Source organism: Ranitomeya variabilis, chromosome 4 (assembly GCF_051348905.1).
Source record: "Ranitomeya variabilis isolate aRanVar5 chromosome 4, aRanVar5.hap1, whole genome shotgun sequence".
NCBI classification, from domain to species: Eukaryota; Metazoa; Chordata; class Amphibia; order Anura; family Dendrobatidae; genus Ranitomeya; species Ranitomeya variabilis.
In genome coordinates, this window is record NC_135235.1 from 28762921 (window position 1) to 28781889 (window position 18969).

The 18969-nt window shown below is 40.6% G+C and overlaps 1 protein-coding gene across 2 annotated transcripts in view; it reads right to left on the bottom strand.

Moving 5' to 3' along the window:
* Positions 1 to 1442: 1442 nt before the first annotated feature.
* LOC143769574 (ovostatin-like) overlaps positions 1443 to 18969 on the bottom strand; it is a 54967-nt gene continuing 37440 nt past the window's right edge. For both annotated transcript variants that reach the window (XM_077258255.1, XM_077258256.1), the window contains exons 23-36: positions 18807 to 18890; positions 16604 to 16780; positions 15562 to 15637; positions 13908 to 14067; positions 13661 to 13735; positions 12673 to 12835; positions 10656 to 10873; positions 9217 to 9432; positions 6388 to 6512; positions 3853 to 3943; positions 2883 to 2945; positions 2670 to 2772; positions 2206 to 2263; positions 1443 to 1581 (exon numbers count right to left, since the gene is read on the bottom strand). In XM_077258255.1, the coding sequence (XP_077114370.1) occupies positions 2217 to 2263; positions 2670 to 2772; positions 2883 to 2945; positions 3853 to 3943; positions 6388 to 6512; positions 9217 to 9432; positions 10656 to 10873; positions 12673 to 12835; positions 13661 to 13735; positions 13908 to 14067; positions 15562 to 15637; positions 16604 to 16780; positions 18807 to 18890 (1598 nt within the window). In that variant the 3' untranslated portion in view covers positions 1443 to 1581; positions 2206 to 2216. The remainder of the gene's footprint in view (positions 1582 to 2205; positions 2264 to 2669; positions 2773 to 2882; positions 2946 to 3852; positions 3944 to 6387; positions 6513 to 9216; positions 9433 to 10655; positions 10874 to 12672; positions 12836 to 13660; positions 13736 to 13907; positions 14068 to 15561; positions 15638 to 16603; positions 16781 to 18806; positions 18891 to 18969) is intronic.

The following is an 18969-nucleotide window of genomic DNA, read 5'->3' on the forward strand; positions in this document are numbered from 1 at the left end:
ACTATACAGAGATATTTATGAAGGGTAGACTGCAAGAATGTGCAAAGTCACAGACAAGATACTGCACAGCCCTGCAATGAAGAGAGATGAGTGGATCAAACAAAATGCAAATTCACCTGATGACACTTTTCAGGGAAATTCTCCAATTAATTGATTGCCCCTTATTATGATCTGCAGTTTCTACAGACCAAAGAGCATAATATAATACCCTCCCCTCCGCACACCTCTGGCCCCTCCATTCCTCACCACATCTTCCGTTTCCCCACCACTAGTGCTGGAATCCCCACGTTCTGCGCATGCACACGGAAGCTTATGGCGCATGTTGTGCATTTGCGCAGAACCTTTTCCCAGGAAATTACATTTCCAGAGAGTAATTTGTCTGCAAATTGAATTTCATGGGAAAATCCGTGAAAACAGGCGGAATCGGATTTTGCTGGACCTGCTCATCTCTAATAGTGATGCAAAGACTGTGGCAGAGTGATGGGGCTGGTGCTGGGGATTGTAACGAATGTGAACCCATCATCACAAATGGCTGCTGCTATCTGCTGCCCCTTGTAAGACTGGTAAAACCATCAAGCATTTGTGTATTCCTGCAGCCATCTGCCACCCCTGATTGGAAACATCAACCCTTTACACGCTACTACTGACAATGACTGCATGGATCCCATCGGTTTCCCCTCTATAGATATTTGTATTGACATTGTAGCAGCTTGCTGCGCTCCACTTTTAGCAACTTATTTTCCCATACAGCACAAATTAATGTGTGTCAGACATTGCACCCTTGTTTCTTTTTCATATAATGAAAAGCTTTAGAAAATGGAAGTTTATAAATTATTAATTTATTATAGAGTATAACAGAAAAACGTCTGCGTGATCCAATAACACTGTATACATTATGCTCCTAAGCTCCCTCTAGAGCTCCCTCTAGTGGTGACTGCAGGCAGCTAAAATGTTATGTTATTTCATTACAGGAAATCAGATGCATTTCCCATGTTTTATACTGTATTTCCAGAAATTTTACATATCAATTTTATTGAGCATATGCATATTGTATGTATGTATGTATGTATGTATGTATGTATGTATGTATGTATGTATGTATGTATGTATGTATGTATGTATGTATGTATGTATGTATGTATGTATGTATGTATGTATTTTTTTTTTTTAATAGGTAGGGTTTGTATTTTCTGGTGTTTTTCAGCATATTGTCCCACATACAGCAATTCTTCTTCTGTAGTCAGCACTGTAGGTTAAATGGTAAATGCTGCAGTTTGTTAATTTTTGCATGAGTTTGGGAAAGATGTGGACTCCGTACAAAGACATTGTCCCATCTTAAAAAAGGGTAATTCCAAGAAACCATAAAATTAAGCCCTGAGGATTTTCAGTCCTCCCTTATAGACAGATCTTGTTCCTACAGTATAAAACTTAAGGACATAAAATACAATAAAACACTGAATATTTATTAGTACATGGGATGCGGTTATTATACACAAGTGTACAGACGGCCATCAGGGGGAGAGTAACGGAGGTTTATGTATAAGATTCGAAATTCTAGAAAAGATAATACTTCATGTTCTCCTGTGGGCAGAAACAAATGATTTACTATTAATACCCAGAAAAAAAAACATTCCCACAGGTTTCTCCAAATACAATTCTGCCACACCACACTTGCCCCCCCACTAATAAAATAATCAAAAAACATTGTACGTACCCCAAAATGATATCAATGAAAACTAGGGTATCAAAAAATAAATAAAAAAAAAAAAAAGAAAGAAAACGGGGACACAGCTAATTTTATGTGAACCACTGAAATATAAAATCTATACAAGTTTGGCATTTCTGTCTGGCCTGGAGAATCATTCTGCTGGGTTATTTTTACTGTACAATAAATGGTGTAAAAATAACACAAAAAAAAGGAGTGATTTCTAATTTTTCAGCACGTCATAAAGTAAAATAAATGGTGTCATTCAACACTACAACTAATCCCGCAAAAAAAAAAAAAAAAAAAGGATTGTCGAAATAGAACACAAAATAGATATAGCTTTTGGAAAAAGGGGGGAGGAATGTAGGAAAACGCAAATACAGAGTAAAATGAATAAATGGAGACTCCCTCTAAACGATGTGCCTGGACACTATGTATCATGGCCGGGGGTACAGAGACACTCCACTTTACCACTGTGAGTATTTATTACGGGACCTCACCTCCAAAGCGATCACTTGATGTAGCAGGGGTGCTGGACAAACCCTATACCGTTCTCCTCTGTAACGGGAAATAACAGAAGATAAAACAGAGAATATCATTTACAGAGGATCGGTCATCTCTGACTGGTGTGCTAGGCTCCTCGTGTAACTTCTGTTGCTCCTCCTGGAATTTTATGGATTAACTGACAACTGGGTGTTACAAGTTAGGGGTGTGTCCCTGCACTCACCGACACTGTCCAATCAGCGATGGCCGAGTAGAGACACGCCTCTTAGAGAAGGCGAATGGCAATGCCTAGTCATTAATTTATTCATAATTATGCAGGAGGAATAACAGAGGAACAGCACAAATCAGTCGTCAGGCAGGATGATCCGGAATTGTAATTAAATGTTTATAATTACTAAAGTTGTACATCAAGATGTTCTGCAGCAGCTGAAGTCAGCAATGGGGATGGGGAATGACTTACCTTTCTCATAGTAGTCCCAGACTAGCACAGATTTTGGCTGGTAGTTCTGCACCCGTGCCGTCATCTCTAGCATCAGTTTCATGGACATTATTTCACTGGAGACCTGTCGCCAGATAGAAGAGAATTGTCAGCACGGTGTGTGCTGCCGAGTGACAGAGGAGGATTTTCCTCAATTTGCCCCTGATAATAGGAAAAAGAGGGTAACAAACTTACGCTGTCCAGATAGATGATGACGCGATTGTTGATCTCTTCCACTTTGGGCACAATGGTTCTCAGCTGTAAGAAAAGAAATATAAAAAAAAATCTGATGAGACCTGGATACAAAAAGTAGTAAATCTTCCTCACTGGTAGAGTCTATGCAATCAGCTCATTGTGGTCAGGTATATGTTAGTGGCGCCCTCTGGTGGACACGTGAGCAAATCAAGACTTCAAACAGGCAGATTTGCTGGAATTCCTCCAGGAAACTTGATTTGCATCCAATTTATTAAATATTAATAAAATGTTTCATTATTATACTCTGAGACCTCACATAAAAATCCGAGGGTAAAAGAAAGCAATACCTGCCCACTCCTCACAGTTCTGCTCTGGTCTTTGGACGCCTTCACAGGTCATGTTCGGCTTTTAGTGACTCCAACGCTAATTAGGACTCACATCATCAGAACGTGTGTCGCTCCGCATCACTGATGTCGAGAGTCAGAGATGGAGACACCAAAGACTGGACCTGACCTGTCAAGACGTCCGAAGACCTGGGGAGCGTCAGGGAGAGGTGGACATATTTTATTTTTTTACCCTTTTCATACCATTTTGACCAAAGCGAAAATCGTAAAGAACTCATTTGTGAAAATTCAATTTTTATGAAATTTGATTTGTCTCAAATTTATTGGATCATCTCTAGTATTAACGTGATATATGAGAAATACACCAGGTGGCGCTAGAGAGGCAGTTTCCTCCCTTCTGGTGGAGAGCTCATTTGCATACTATTTCACAGGAAGCATTGCTTGCATAGACATCCACATTGGCTCTTTCCAGGAGTTCTAGGTAATATTTTACAGAACCCAGCTGGCACATTGAAGCTTTCTTTCCATGGGCCACAATGAATTGGTGAAGATCGTATATTCAGCCCTGCAACATCTGTCTCTGCATTATGTCGGATGTATGGACGGTTCACAGCCTGGGTCTTTACCTGTGTTAGAGACTGATATTCCGGTTTGTACCCAGATGGCAGCGACAGCGATATAAGAGCCATGTTGGACTGATTGCGGACGCCATTATAACTGCGGAGAGAAGAAATAATGGAAAAAGTTGAACATTTGACCCATATAAAATCCAATGTTTTCCTGCTCTAATGTCAGACTTTTCCCACAAAAACCTTTCTTGGCCTCATAAATGTTCACCCAAGGAAGCAACAGAACAATTCAATTTCTGAAAAATGGCCATAGATTCTAATACGTACATATACAGTACAAAGCAAAAGTTTGGACACCTTCTCATTTAAAGATTTTTCTGTATTTTCATGACTATGAAAATTGTAAATTCACACTGAAGGCATCAAAACTATGAATTAACACATGTGGAATTATATACTTAACAAAAAAGAGTGAAACAACTGAAAATATGTCTTATATTTTAGGTTCTTCAGAGTAGCCACCTTTTGCTTTGATGACTGCTTTGCACACTCTTGGCATTCTCTTGATGAGGTTCAAGAGGTAGTCACCGGGAATGGTTTTCACTTCACAGGTGTGCCCTGTCAAGTTTAATAAGTGGGATTTCTTGCCTTATAAATGGGGTTGGGACCATCAAGTTGTGTTGTGCAGAAGTCTGGTGGATACACAGCTGATAGTCCTACTGAATAGACTGTTAGAATTTGTATTATGGCAAGAAAAAAGCAGCTAAGTAAAGAAAAACGAGTGGCCATCATTACTTTAAGAAATGAAGGTCAGTCAGTCTGAAAAATTGGGAAAACTTTGAAAGTGTCCCCAAGTGCAGTTGCAAAAACCATCAAGCGCTACAAAGAAACTGGCTCACATGAGGACCGCCCCAGGAAAGGAAGACCAAGAGTCACCTCTGCTTCTGAGGATAAGTTTATCCAAGTCACCAGCCTCAGAAATCGCAGGTTAACAGCAGCTCAGATTAGAGACCAGGTCAATGCCAGAGTTCTAGCAGCAGACACATCTCTACAACAACTGTTAAGAGGAGACTTTGTGCAGCAGGCCTTCATGGAAAAATAGCGGCTAGGAAACCACTGCTAAGGACAGGCAACAAGCAGAAGAGACTTGTTTGGGCTAAAGAACACAACGAATGGACATTAGACCAGTGGAAATCTGTGCTTTGGTCTGATGAGTCCAAATTTGAGCTCTTTGGTTCCACCGTGTCTTTGTGCGACGCAGAAAAGGTGAACAGATGGACTCTACATGCCTGGTTACCACCGTGAAGCATGGAGGAGGAGGTGTGATGGTGTGATGGTGCTTTGCTGGTGGCACTGTTGGGGATTTATTCAAAACTGAAGGCATACTGAACCAGCATGGCTACCACAGCATCTTGCAACGACATGTTTAGTTGGACCTTCTTTTATTTATTTATTTATTTATTTTTTTTTTAACAGGACAATGACCTGCAACATACCTCCAGGCTGTGTAAGGGCTATTTGACCAAGAAGGAGAGTGATGGGGTGCTACGCCAGATGACCTGGCCTTCACAGTCACCAGACCTGAACCCATTCAAGATGGTTTGGGGTGAGCTGGACCACAGAGTGAAGGCAAAAGGGCCAACAAGTGCTAAGCATCTCTGGGAACTCTTTCAAGATTCTTGGAAGACCATTCCCGATGACTACCTCTTGAAGCTCATCAAGAGAATGCCAAGAGTGTGCAAAGCAGTCATCAAAGCAAAAGACCCAAAGCTTTAAAAGAGTTATTCAGATAACAATAGAAGGATGCTGCCGGATAGCGCTTGTAAGATTAAATTTTTTTACAAATTCCTGCTTGTTAAACTTTACAGCCTTCCTTGAGATATTAACACTTCTTTTGTTTACAGTTCATTAACTAGGAGATCGGTCACCATCATGCCGTGTAGCTTCTAAGTGCTGTGCTGATCCTGGATGTGATTAGGAGGCAACAGCACGCTCCAGCGATCATAGCCAGCTTTAAAACAGTGTTTACAAGTTCAATAGAAATGAGCTTCTAATCACTGAGCATATTATGTTTAACAGCAGTGGTCGGTCTCCTAGGCAACAAGTAGTAAACAAACACAAAATTATAATATCCCAAGAACGGATGAAAATTTTAATAAGCAGTAAAATGAAAAGTTGCTTGTATTTACGTTTACTCTCTGCCAATATCCAATTTATAAAGATGGAATTATCCTTTAAGTGGCACTACAGAGATTGCGAGGACATGTCCACTTTGATTGCATGACATGGAGACCTTAATACAGTTACCCAATACAACATGGACATCTTAACTTCTTAACTGTCTTTATAGACGTATATATATTTATTACACACACACTCACAGTCTGTGAAGTCATACAGACTGGCACATATGGGACCTGAGCCCCCCATAGAGCTGAATGAAGAAGTCAATGCCAGGATGTGGCCATCAGGCTCCAAAACAATGAGTAGCACAGCAGTCATGGGAATTCTGTGCTCCCAATTGAGACATGGATCTTATGGGATCCGATGGATATATCATATCTGTCTAGAATAGGAATATATGTTACATACCTGAGATTCAAGTGCACAGGGAAGGTATAGGCCACCCCATCCACACAGCTCTCAGGAGGGGTATATACAGACAGAAGGAAAGCGGAGTCTTGCTCATCAACAGGTATATTGAATTTCACAGTGGTCTGGAGGAGAAAACAGAACATTAGTGACTCTCTTCCTTATTTTTCAATGCTTTTCCAATTTTTCAGCTATTTGAGTTTATTTGGTGGTCCATACCAGATCACCAAGCTACGTCTTGCCTACTTTGGGTACATCGTGAGAAGAGAATAACACTGGTCAACAGCATTTTTGGTGCCAAAGATATTTCATCGAATTTAGGGTATTTTTGGGGTGCTGATTCTGAATATGTCATCAGTTTTGCCAGATTGGCTCAAGTTTGAGATTTTTGGTATCTTATTTATAGCACTTGTTGGTAAATGCGACGCATCATCTCATTAATTTCTTTGGATTAGTACTTGAACTGAGCAGTTCTCAATATAGTTTTGTGTTAGTGTTCTAAAAGTTTGTTCATAGCTTGATTTTTGCACTAACTTTATGTTGTTGTCTGTTTTCCAGTGAAAAGCATGAACTCATCAAGAAGAAGTTGTCTTAACGATCCAGACTCATTCTGTTACATTTGTGGTGAATACACACTGCCAAAACATAGAAGAAACATAACAGACTTCGTAAAAAAAGTGTATTTTGCCTATTTTGGGGTTATGCTTGGGGACCAAGACAAGTTTTGGGCACCACACAGTGTGCAAAGCATGTATCGAATTATTACGAAAATGGAGCAAAGGACAAAGAAAAAGCTTCAAATTTGGTGTTCCAATGGTGTGGAGAGAGCCAAAAAATCATCATGATGACTGTTATTTATGGTAAACACAGGTACAGGCACATCTTCACAATGAGGGACAGGCCTTCTTGCAGATTCCATGTTACTCCCATTTTCGTTTCTTATGCTTATTGAATCCTTGCACTTGCACTGCACAGAAATAACAGTCATCATGATGATTTTTTGGCTCTCTCCACACCATTGGAACACCAAATTTGAAGCTTTTTCTTTGTCCTTTGCTCCATTTTCGTAATAATTCGATACATGCTTTGCACACTATGTGTGGTGCCCAAAACTTGTCTTGGTCCCCAAGCATAACCCCAAAATAGGCAAAATACACTTTTTTTACGAAGTCTGTTATGTTTCTTCTATGTTTTGGCAGTGTGTATTCACCACAAATGTAACAGAATGAGTCTGGATCGTTAAGACAACTTCTTCTTGATGAGTTCATGCTTTTCACTGGAAAACAGACAACAACATAAAGTTAGTGCAAAAATCAAGCTATGAACAAACTTTTAGAACACTAACACAAAACTATATTGAGAACTGCTCAGTTCAAGTACTAATCCAAAGAAATTAATGAGATGATGCGTCGCATTTACCAACAAGTGCTATAAATAAGATACCAAAAATGTCAAAAACTTGAGCCAATCTGGCAAAACTGATAGCATATTCAGAATCAGCACCCCAAAAATACCCCAAATTCATTAAAATATTTTGGACACCAGAAAAAAAAAAATTTTTTTGTTGACCTGTGTAATCAATAGAAAAGGACATCATGGTCAGTAGATTAGAAGGAACAAGGCGAAGAGGAAGACCAGTAAACTAATGGCTTGATACAATCAAGATATTGGTGGAGAAGACCCTGGTGGACCGATCTAGGCTTGTACAAGATCAATCTTCCTATAGAGCGTTCATCCAAGCTGTCGTGGCTTGAGATCGAGCTGAAGGCTGTTCATAATCAGAATTAAACAGGGATGCAGAAGGACCAGTGTCATGTACAGTGTAAGGTCTTCCAGAGTGCTCAGCCGAAAAAGTCACTAATGAAGAGTTTCCATAGAGGAGGTCTTAGTCCAGTCAATTATATCAGTTGGCAAATTGGTTGATAAATGAACCTTTTTGTCGTTGCTTTGAATTTACTCAATGAGAATCTAATTGACCTTATTCCAGTCTGTCTTCTTTCAAAATAAAAGGTATAATAAAATAAATTCTCACACAGCCCCCAACTTCTCAGTGCAGCTCCCTGCTCGGTCCTCAAACTCCAGGCCGGTCTTCTTCATAACTCTAGTCCACTCCTCGAGCCCCCGGCGCTGACTTGGCCTCACAATATCGTGAAGTCACAAAGCCTTGACTGTGCTGGAGGCACCAAACTCCGACTAGCTACTATAACTGAAGACTAGACGTGCTCCAAGAATCAAAGGCATTGGGTATTCTTCCCTTACGACATTGACACCAGTGCAGACACAGGAAAAATAGCAATGTTTCAGCCATGTAGGGCCTTTATAAAGCCAAGAAAAAAGTGCATAATGGAAGACTAGGCTGGAACCATGAAGATCGGACAGGAGCTGCACTGAAAAGGTGAAGGCCATTTGAGTATTTTTTTTTACTTTATTTTATTTTTTTAACTTTTGTAGACCTCAGATGGGTCCACCATTGAACAGACATTTTTTAATTAAACACAAATGGTGATGAAGAGTAGCACACATAGGCATTCACTCATAGCAGTCAGATTTTAGTCTCTGGATTGAGGATGTGAAAAATGTATTATACGATGCACAAAGCTCAATACATTTTGGGCATTTTACTTTAACCAGTTTTAGGTGGAAAGACTGTCATAGTACAATCAGTGTCCCACATAGACTCCATGGTTGCTGAAAGGGTGGCAAGGATCCCATTGTTACTAACCACTGAGCCACCAGACTGGCCCAAGACGTGTCTTAGGTCTTATGACATTTTTGGGGAAGCTTGACCTGGTCACCATTTGTGGTCCTCAACGAACAAGCATATATTACCTGCAGCAGGACACAGCCATTCCCATTGACGTTCAGGCTGTATTCCCCAGGGATATGGGGCAAATCTTGGGTTTGCAGTAAGAGCTGATTGTCGTAGTTAAGGGTGAACTCTTTGACCACTTCATCTCCATGTTTGACTTCCACTGTATTATTGAAATATTTTTGATGCACCAATGCTCCATAACTACACAAGGCTTGTAGAACCGCAACAGTGTCCTGAGGAAGACAAAAGTAGGAATGTAACGAGAGCGAAGAGGGCCTTACACATTAGACCAAGGTCAGACGAGTCTGTGGCAGGACTGGCAGGCACCCAACGTGCATCAGCTCTTCTGCCAACACATGTATGGATTGGACATGATGAACTTAAAGGGGTCGTCTGGAGAAAACAAGTCTCATCTAGAACGGAGCAAGGTTCATGCTCAACCACATACTATTCTACATAGGTAATGAATAGAATAAACTACTGTCAGAGGAGTCAAGAGTCTGCTAAATCCCCATTGAAGCAGAAAACAACTGATCAGGTGTCAGACACCCAGACATCCTGCAGATAGGTAATCAATACTGTATGTCTGGACAACCCCTCTAATGATAAATTCTGTCTGCTTGCGGCCACTAGGGGGAGCTCACTGCAGACTGTGTACAGCTCAATGAGACCATTGTGCAATATGCTCCCTAGGTCCCCCTAGTGGTGGATAAAGGAAGCTTAAATCTATCAATATGAAAAGAATTTGCAGCTTTATGTCTGAAAAATTAAGTTTTAAATGCTGAACAAAATTACTCAGTAAAGAACTCTGGACTTAGAAAAAAATACTTTCACTTTGCTACTGTATAAGATTTAATGCTCTAATAGAGACCTGTGAAGCAACACATGGTACTAACTTGATGCTAACAAAATTTAAAAAAGGACAGAAAAATGTTTAGGCTTTAATGTGAGTTTTCTCATTATCAAAAATTAGTCAAATTTCAATGTAATTGTAAAAATAAGCAACATTGCAGTTTACTTCGTTTAAAAAAATTCTCTTTTCCCAAGAAGAAAAAAGGATTATTTATTATAATATATACTGCTTGTTGCCCAAGTTACGTCCTGCTCTGCAGTCTATCAGTGGTGTCCGGTTACCGCTTGCTTCCCAGTTCTATGGTATAGAGCTTGTAAGTGCTGCACTGAAGCTGGCTGGATCACTAGATCCCGATGGCTTCCATGCCCCTGTGTTTGTACAGGAGGCAGCTGCCTTCTGCTTGCAGCTTGACAGATCGCATAGTTTGAGCCAGTGCCTCAGCCATGCTTCTGGTTTGCATCATTAGAAGTGCAAAGCAAGCAGGAGGCAGAGGAACAGTGCGCTCCTGAAGAACGATCAGAAGTACAACCTTTTAATAATCTGTACATTTGTGTTATATTTTTTTAGATTAACACGTCCTCCCTTCTCAAGTTCACATATTACCGCTGTAGTGCTGTATGATCCTTGTGCATTCTGCTGCCTTGGGAACCAGTTAGCAACCTGTGATATGTAGCCGAGATCCGCCAGTGGAGATTTCCCTGTGGTTAAGGCGAGCAGAATAAGGGCCGAGATCTCTATATCGGCAGATGCAGCGCGTGCAGGGAACATGTAGGACGTAGGCTTGTTTGGTTTGCTGGGACGCTCCCAGTGTATGGTGCCTTCTGTAAGAAACGGTTAAACAAAGAGGGACATTCGCTAATTTGTTTTGTATATAACGGTTTTGACCATTATACACCAAGAACATTTAACATTCTGTCTATAGAAAAGTCCTTAAAAACTGAAATGACGGTGACTCTTTCCTAAATCAATAATACATATTAAAATAAGCAACTTTCTAACATATCTGATCAGAGAAATCTGCTTCTTTCTCCTTCTGGACTGATCTTTCATTCTCGATTCATGGGTAAAATATTATGTATTCAGTGAAGGCAGATTTTCATATTACTGAAAAAGGAAATGACAATTGCTCCTCAATGAGGAGGAGACAGGAGGGAGGAGCTAAAGGAACAGAGACATTCTGGGGAGGAGCTACAGGACTACACAGATTCTGGGGAGGGGCTAGAGGAATATACAGACATTCTGGGGAGGAGCTAAAGGAACACAGACATTCTGGGAAGGAGCTACAGGACTACACCGATTCTGGGGAGGGGCTATAGGAATATACAGACATTCTGGGGAGGAGCTAAAGGAACACAGACATTCTGGGGAGGAGCTACAGGACTACACCGATTCTGGGGAGGGGCTAGAGGAATATACAGACATTCTGGGGAGGAGCTAAAGGAACACAGACATTCTGGGAAGGAGCTACAGGACTACACCGATTCTGGGGAGGGGCTAGAGGAATATACAGACATTCTGGGGAGGAGCTAAAGGAACACAGACATTCTGAGAAGGAGTTCGAGGAACATAGAAATTCTGGGGAGGAGATAGAGGAACACAGACATTCTGGGAAGGAGCTAAAGGAACAGACATTCTGGGGAGAAGCTATGGGTCATACAGACATTCTAGGGAGGAGCTAGAGGGTCACACATTCTGGGGAGGAGCTAGAGGGTCACAGACATTCTAGGGAGGAGCTAGAGGAACACTGACATTCCACTGCAAGTTCTCTTGAAATAACAGTTACAGTTTAAATCTTTGTTATGAAAAAAAGTTACAATGCAACTGTCATTTTAGGAGAACTTGCAGCAGAACGTCTGCTCTTGCCTCTAGCTGCCCTCTCGTTGGTCCTGACCTTACCGTAGAATACTATAATCACGGTCATCTCCTATTTTAGTAATGGACAAATCTGTCTTCACTGAATACAGATTTTACCCCTGAGTTGAGAGTGTAAAATCAGACTAGGAGGAGAAAGAAGCAGATTCCTATGATAAGATATGTTACAAAGTTGCTTTTTTTCACATGTATTACTAATTTTATTAAAATAAAAATGACGGCTACACTTAGTTTCTTATGGGTAAAAACAATAAAAGGGATTTTCCGGGATCATAAAAACAGGCTTGGTAATAAAGCTCAACTCTAACTGATTGGAGTTGAGCTACAATACCACACAGCCTGAAGACAGGTGCCACACTACTTTTGGATGCAAGGATCCATGTTGTACAACTCCCTGATAAAATATGACAAAGTTCTTTTTCCCAATAGTCTGTTTTATTATTTCCACCATGGAAATTTCTGGTAAATGAAAAAATGCTGGAATCATTATGAACCAGAGGAATTAGACTTCATATATGTCTGATTGTATTAAAAAAAAAAAAAAAAAGAGAATCCAGCATCAAGAGCATCAGTTAGGGGTAGTGTGGGATGGAAGTGTGGTGGCGCTGGGTGCTGGAGTCCAGTAAGAGCCAAAACGCCCAAACAAGAAATTATAGATACAAGGACCTAGATTTTAGCCTCAGGGGAAGGAACGTCATCTATGATTAGGTCCTGGTGATGGATGGTTCAGTGACAGTTTCCAACGTACCGTCTTCAATCTGCACTTCTTTCAACTGGTTTAATAAAGCTTCGCTCCTTTCCTCATTCCCAGCCACCCGGAAGACATACAGCAGCAAAGCCTTATTGTAGACACTTTGTTCTTTCTGAGAGGCGGTGACCAGGTAACTCATGGCTTCACGGAGCAGAGTAGGCTTCATAGAAAAAAAAATAAAATTAATGGCCATGGTGTGAATATCTCTACTAACTGTGTGATACAATCATTAAAGGGTTATATTCCCATCTAAATAGATGGATATTGTCAGAAAATGCTTGAAAAAAAAAAAGCACTTTTTATATTTACTGCTTATTAAAATTTACAGCCAATTGTAAGATATTACCATTTTTATTTTCTTTTGTTTAAAGTTCGTTGCCTAGGAGACCGACCACCACTACTGCATAATTTGTAAACACTGCGTTCTAACAAGATGGGGACACATCAGTGCGCTTCAGTGATCCTGGACAGCTTCCAAAACAGTGCTTACATGCTCAATGTAAGAGATCTTGTAAGCACTGCGCATGTTCTGCTGTTAAGCAGCAGTGGTCGGTCTCCAAGGCAACGAACTGTAAACAAAAGTGTTAATATCTCAAGAACGGCTGAAAATTTTAATAAGCAGTAAGTTACAAAATTGCTTGTATTTACCAGTACTATGACAACATCCATCTATGAAGATGGTAATAATGCTTTAAACAATAGGAACGATCACAAACTCTTCCAGGACGCATCTATAATACCATGCTGTGGTCAAGATCTTCAGTGACCATAAAAATGCTATACCTTCCAATCTTATAATTTAACGTATTCCCTAATCTCTGGCATTTGGCCATTAGAACTAATTTTATGGAAACTTGGCTATGATTTTGAGTGTAAACCTAAAGCAGTTTAGTGCTCTTGGGATTTGGACCCAGGGTTGTAGAACTTGTGTTACCAAAGTCAAAGTACGAAAGATCCACAAACAAGGGAAAATGTAGGAACTTACAGTGGCGCTATATTCGGTCTGGAGCAGGAAAGCCGCCACTGCCGCGGTAAAGCCGACATCGTCGTCAGCACCGCCCTGAAAAAAAATACATAAGTAAGATACAGTAAAACTCCCTGTGCTGAGCTAGTTGAAACTACTGTTCTCATGAAGGACAACCCTGGAATATGGGCATTGTTACGGATTTTTCTGCACCCAGTTATGGCTCGTACCTTCCCTCCTAAGATCACACTGAACTGTAGCAAATTACCCTCAGTGCATTGTTAAATAGAGTCCCTTGTGGTTTGAAGCCCCCAGTGGTCTTGTCCCTCAGGTTTTCCAGGTACACCAAGGCTCCCTGTAATATTCTGTCTTCTACGGGGTAGTACTTCTTAATACGCAGCATGGTTTCCAGAACCTTAAGAGTCAACCTGAAGACAACAGAAACCAAACAGACGTGAAAGGACTGGATTTAGATGGTAACAATCCAAAATTACATGTTCCCCTATTACATATTCAAAATATTTATCTCATCTGCATCTTTAAAGATTACTGATCACTTGTCAAAAATGTAATTTTTTTTTTTAAATGCTGCTGTTGTCCTGAAACCAGAGTGGTTCCTGCGCCTCTGTTCCTGAGATATGGCCGCCTCTTCCTGATATAGAAATCTACCTGTTTTTTAGTTTTTTTTTTTTAAGCTAAATTAGGTGTGGTCTCTAAGAAAACACTCAGACAGAAGAGTTGAGGGCCACACCCACTTGACTAAAAAGACCTGTCTCAGACACGGAGGGGGAACAGGGACAAAATAAAACGGATGCCAAATTCAGGAAAATAGCGTTACTATTTTTGTTCTGTTAATCTAAATTTTCCAGCTTTATGTTTTTAGACACTCCTATGAAGAGGACCATATTGACGATATCCATTTCCTTACTGTACTACTATCTTTATTAGCCTATAAAATAAAAAATATAAAAATTGTGATGACTGCTCATTCTGCATAAGTCTACACCGCAAAGTTGATCTGAAGGAAAAAAAATAAAAATAAAAAAAATAAAGGGTAGCGTCCTCCTACATTTGAGTGTCTTGGGGAAACATGCATTATATACTCACACATTATACACTAATATAATACTGAGGATTTAATGCAACTGGATTTTTAGTCCAGGTTTTTGGAGTAACCAAAATGCTTGAAAAAGTCTATCCTGTGATCCTGTCCAGGATGTACAATCCTATTAACAGCAGCTGGGTTAGGCTACTGTCACACTAGCGACGTGCCGACGCAACGACGCTAGCGTTGTATGCGCCGCACAACGGGTGCAGCGGATGCTGTTTTTCAACGCATCCGCTGCCCCATTGTGAGGTGCGGGGAGGAGGGAGCGGAGTTCCGGCCGCACATGCGCGGTCGGAAAAGACGTTCTCGATGCACCAAAAAACGTTGCAAGCAACGTTTTTTGGTGGCGACGGACCGACGCAACCATAGCACGACGGTTGCGACGTGTGGCAAAGCATCGCAATGCATCGCTAATGATAGTCTATAGAGAAAAAACACATCCTGCAAGCACTTTTGCAGGATGCGTTTTTTCTGCAAAACGACAGATAGCGACGTGCAGTGCACGACGCTAGTGTGAAAGTAGCCTTAGCTCAGTAGAGTGGATATTGTGTTGAGACTGGAGAAAGGCAGTCTGCTCTGAAAAGAAAGGTGTATGGAGCCAAACAGGGATGTTTGTTTGGTGAACACATTTGATACAAGTGTGAGCTGCTGCTGTGAATATTGAGGTTAGTGAGGCTGCTACATTTAAGTCATTATGATTGCCTTCTAATGGTTCACAGGATCTAGCTAAAAGTATTTTACTGAATAACTCCATAGGTAAAATTACATTTGTTTGCCAAGCTGGAGAATTTAATTTTCAGTTTTATGCTCTCACCATGAACTTGGTTGTCCGTGTGGGAAAGCACTGAAACTTCCATCTGGATTTCGGTAGCGAAGCTGCCTCCTGTAACCTACAATAAAGGAGGAAGAACCGTAGTCATTTTGGCCTACGCTGGCGCATTACTTGTGGACATTCCTTTTTTTGCGTTATGATACAGCACAGTAGCCTAAGCCTTTCCATGCCGAAGCATCTGGAATTAAATGTATACAGTACAAAGTGGTTTTTTTTGTTAATGAATGGAATCCCGTTGGTGGCGTATTCCATTCACAGTAATGGTTTCCACTCAACCCTACAGTCATTTTGAAACTATTTTTTTTTTTTTTCAGCCAATCTTAAAAATTCCCTTTACTGTCCAACAAAAACGCTTTAAATTGAATAAAAAATTGATATCGCTCTAGTAGTCACAGATTACTCCTTATGTACCTGTGCGCCTTGTTTTTTTGCTCACGTTTAATTGTATTTGTCCATACTTGCCCCCTTTTCACATGTAAAGCGCCAAGGAATGAATGGCGCTATATAAATGTATAATAATAAATGAAATGATGGCTATATCTACCATTGATCGGACGCATTACACTGCATCATATTCGATCACTGTCACAAATAACGGCGAAATTCAACATGGACTTAATCTTCAATTGAAGGCACATCAACCCTTAATCTCACATTATAACAATATTCTTCTATTATATCTCATCTCGCGATCTTGCTTTGTAGAACAGAATAATCCAGCATCTGTCTGCCATCTTAAATTTGGATACCAGGGATAAGCTTTGGCCAACATTTAGGCATCAAAAAAGACAGAGGAGTAGAAACACACATTGGCCTGTGACCTACAAGATGCTGCCGTGATGTCAGACATTATTACAGATAAATGAGAACTATGGTTTTCTCTATAGTTTCCCTTCAAGGTGAAATCTCCATATAAGCCATGATAAAAAATAACTAAGAAATCTTAGACATTGGGATTACAAGCTGATACAGTGAAAACAAACTATAAACTTGAGGAGCTTTATTTGTAAAACACAGATATTACCATTTCCAATATATTGGATGCCTTTGGATCTGGCCTCCGCAGTCAGGCGACCGGTTAACTCCAGGTAATCAAGAACCAAAGCTATTGGCGAGAGAGTGGCGAGATTCTGTTCACCACATCCTGTGGGGTCATTGATCAATGACTCTGGGTTCACGATTGCACGACCCAAAATGTCCCCTGTGGAGAGAATAATAGAAATAACATAGTAAAAATGCAAAAATAACCATCTATTCTATTATGTATAATGTCCAAAAACAATATGGTGGTCAATGACCATCATCCTATAAACAAAGCTAAGGACTACAACACTAAGTATAGGTTAAAGGGACCATACATCCAATACCTAGGGCTATGTTCACACTGAGGTCTCTGAACAGTTTATTTGGCGTGGATGCTTTCAAAATCTTGCTCCCTGACGAAGCCCAGGGCGAAACGTATGTCAAAGTCCTGGGGATTTGATTTACTTGCCGTTTTTCTCTTTTTATGATACATTTGTCATGAACTGTCTTATTCTTCTGTGTATCACTGCCCACAATGTTATTATCGATTTTTTTTAACTTTATGTATTAGTAGAATTTACATTTTTCTGATACATGCATATTCCCATCGTGGTCACTATTAGTGTAGCTTATTAAGATTTCCTAGTGAATACCTATTTAGATATATAGATGGATATATGTATTTACTTTGTTGTGTATTTCATATAGTAAACATGGTAAAAAACTTTTTTTGCAATTTCAAACGCACTTGCAATTGTTTTCCTGCTTAAGGCCTGTCCCACACGTCCAGAAAATTCCGGTACCGGTATTAAATTGGTACCGGAGTTATCCGTGTCCCTGTGCGCACGTGGCACACGTGCGGCAGCCGTGTGCCGACTGGGTACCACACGGACCGTGAAGGAGAGACAGCGCTACAGTAAGCGCTGTCCCCCTGTGTGGTGCTGAAGCCGCCATTCATCCGTTCTCTCCAGCAGCGTTCGCTGGGGAGAAGGGATGAAAAAACTTTTTTTTGTTTGTTTTTTGGGTTTAAAATAACCTTTCGGGCATCCTCCCCCCTCCCACCCCCTGTGCGCCCGGCATTAAAATACTCACCCGCCTCCCTCGACACTTCCTCTTCGCCCCGCAGCTTCTCCTGTATGAGCGGTCACGTGGTGCCGCTTATTACAGTGATGAATATGCGGCTCCACCTTCCATAGGGGTGGAGCTGCATATTCATCACTAATGGGCGGCACCACGTGACCGCTCATACAGGAGAAGCTGCGGGGTGGAGATCAAGCGTCGAGGGAGGCGGGTGAGTATTTTAATGCCGGCGGCCGGGCGCACAGGTGGTGGGAGGGGAGGATGCCCGAAAGTTTATTTTAAACCCAAAAAACAAACAAAGATTTTTCATCCTTTCTCCCCAGCGAACGCTGCTGGAGAGAACGGATGAATGGCGGCTTCAGCACCATGCTGGGGGACAGCGCTTACTGTAGCGCCGTCTCCTGCACGGCACACGGACAACATCCGTGTGCGGTACGTGTTTTACATGGACCCATTGACTTTAATGGGTCCGTGTGATCCGTGCGCTCCCACGAACACTGACATGTCTCCGTGTTTTTCAAACGGACACACGGTCCGTGAAAACACGCTGACATGTGCAGAGACACATTGATTTGAATGTGTCTAGTTGTGTCAGTGTCTCCGGTACGTGAGAAAACTGACACCTCACGTACCGGAATCACTGACGTGTGAAACCGGCCTAACAGTGCATCACATGATCAAATCAATTAAGTCATTCAAAAGTAAAACTCCTGACACAAAACAACAATATATGTCATACTGCTATGTGGATAGTAAAATTAAAAAAAAAAAAAAAAAATTATATGATACCGGTATATATCTTGATATAAGTGGAGGAAAAATGAAGATGGGAAAAAAAAAAAAAAAAGAAAAAAAAAATTTGCCCAGGGATGAAGAGATTAAGCCATCATTACGTTTATACATATGGAGGAAAGTGATCATCTAAAGGGCCGCAGAATATGAAAATTATATTATATATATAATAAAAAATAATAATAATAAGAATATATATATATATATATATATATATATATATATATATATATATATATATATATATATATATATATATTCCACTGTGGAATTAATGGCGCTATGTAGACGTGAGTAAAATATATATCTGCATACACCTCCTCTGTACTCACCTATTATGGTCACCTTTGCTGACACGGAATCATTTACAGAATTTTCAGGAGGTGAAATGCTGATAGGAATCACTTCGGTTGTGTCTGAAATAAAAATAAATAAATATAGTTTAGAAGTGCGGTGACTACAGGGGCTCATCTGCTCTGTTAAAAAGGGTCTTTA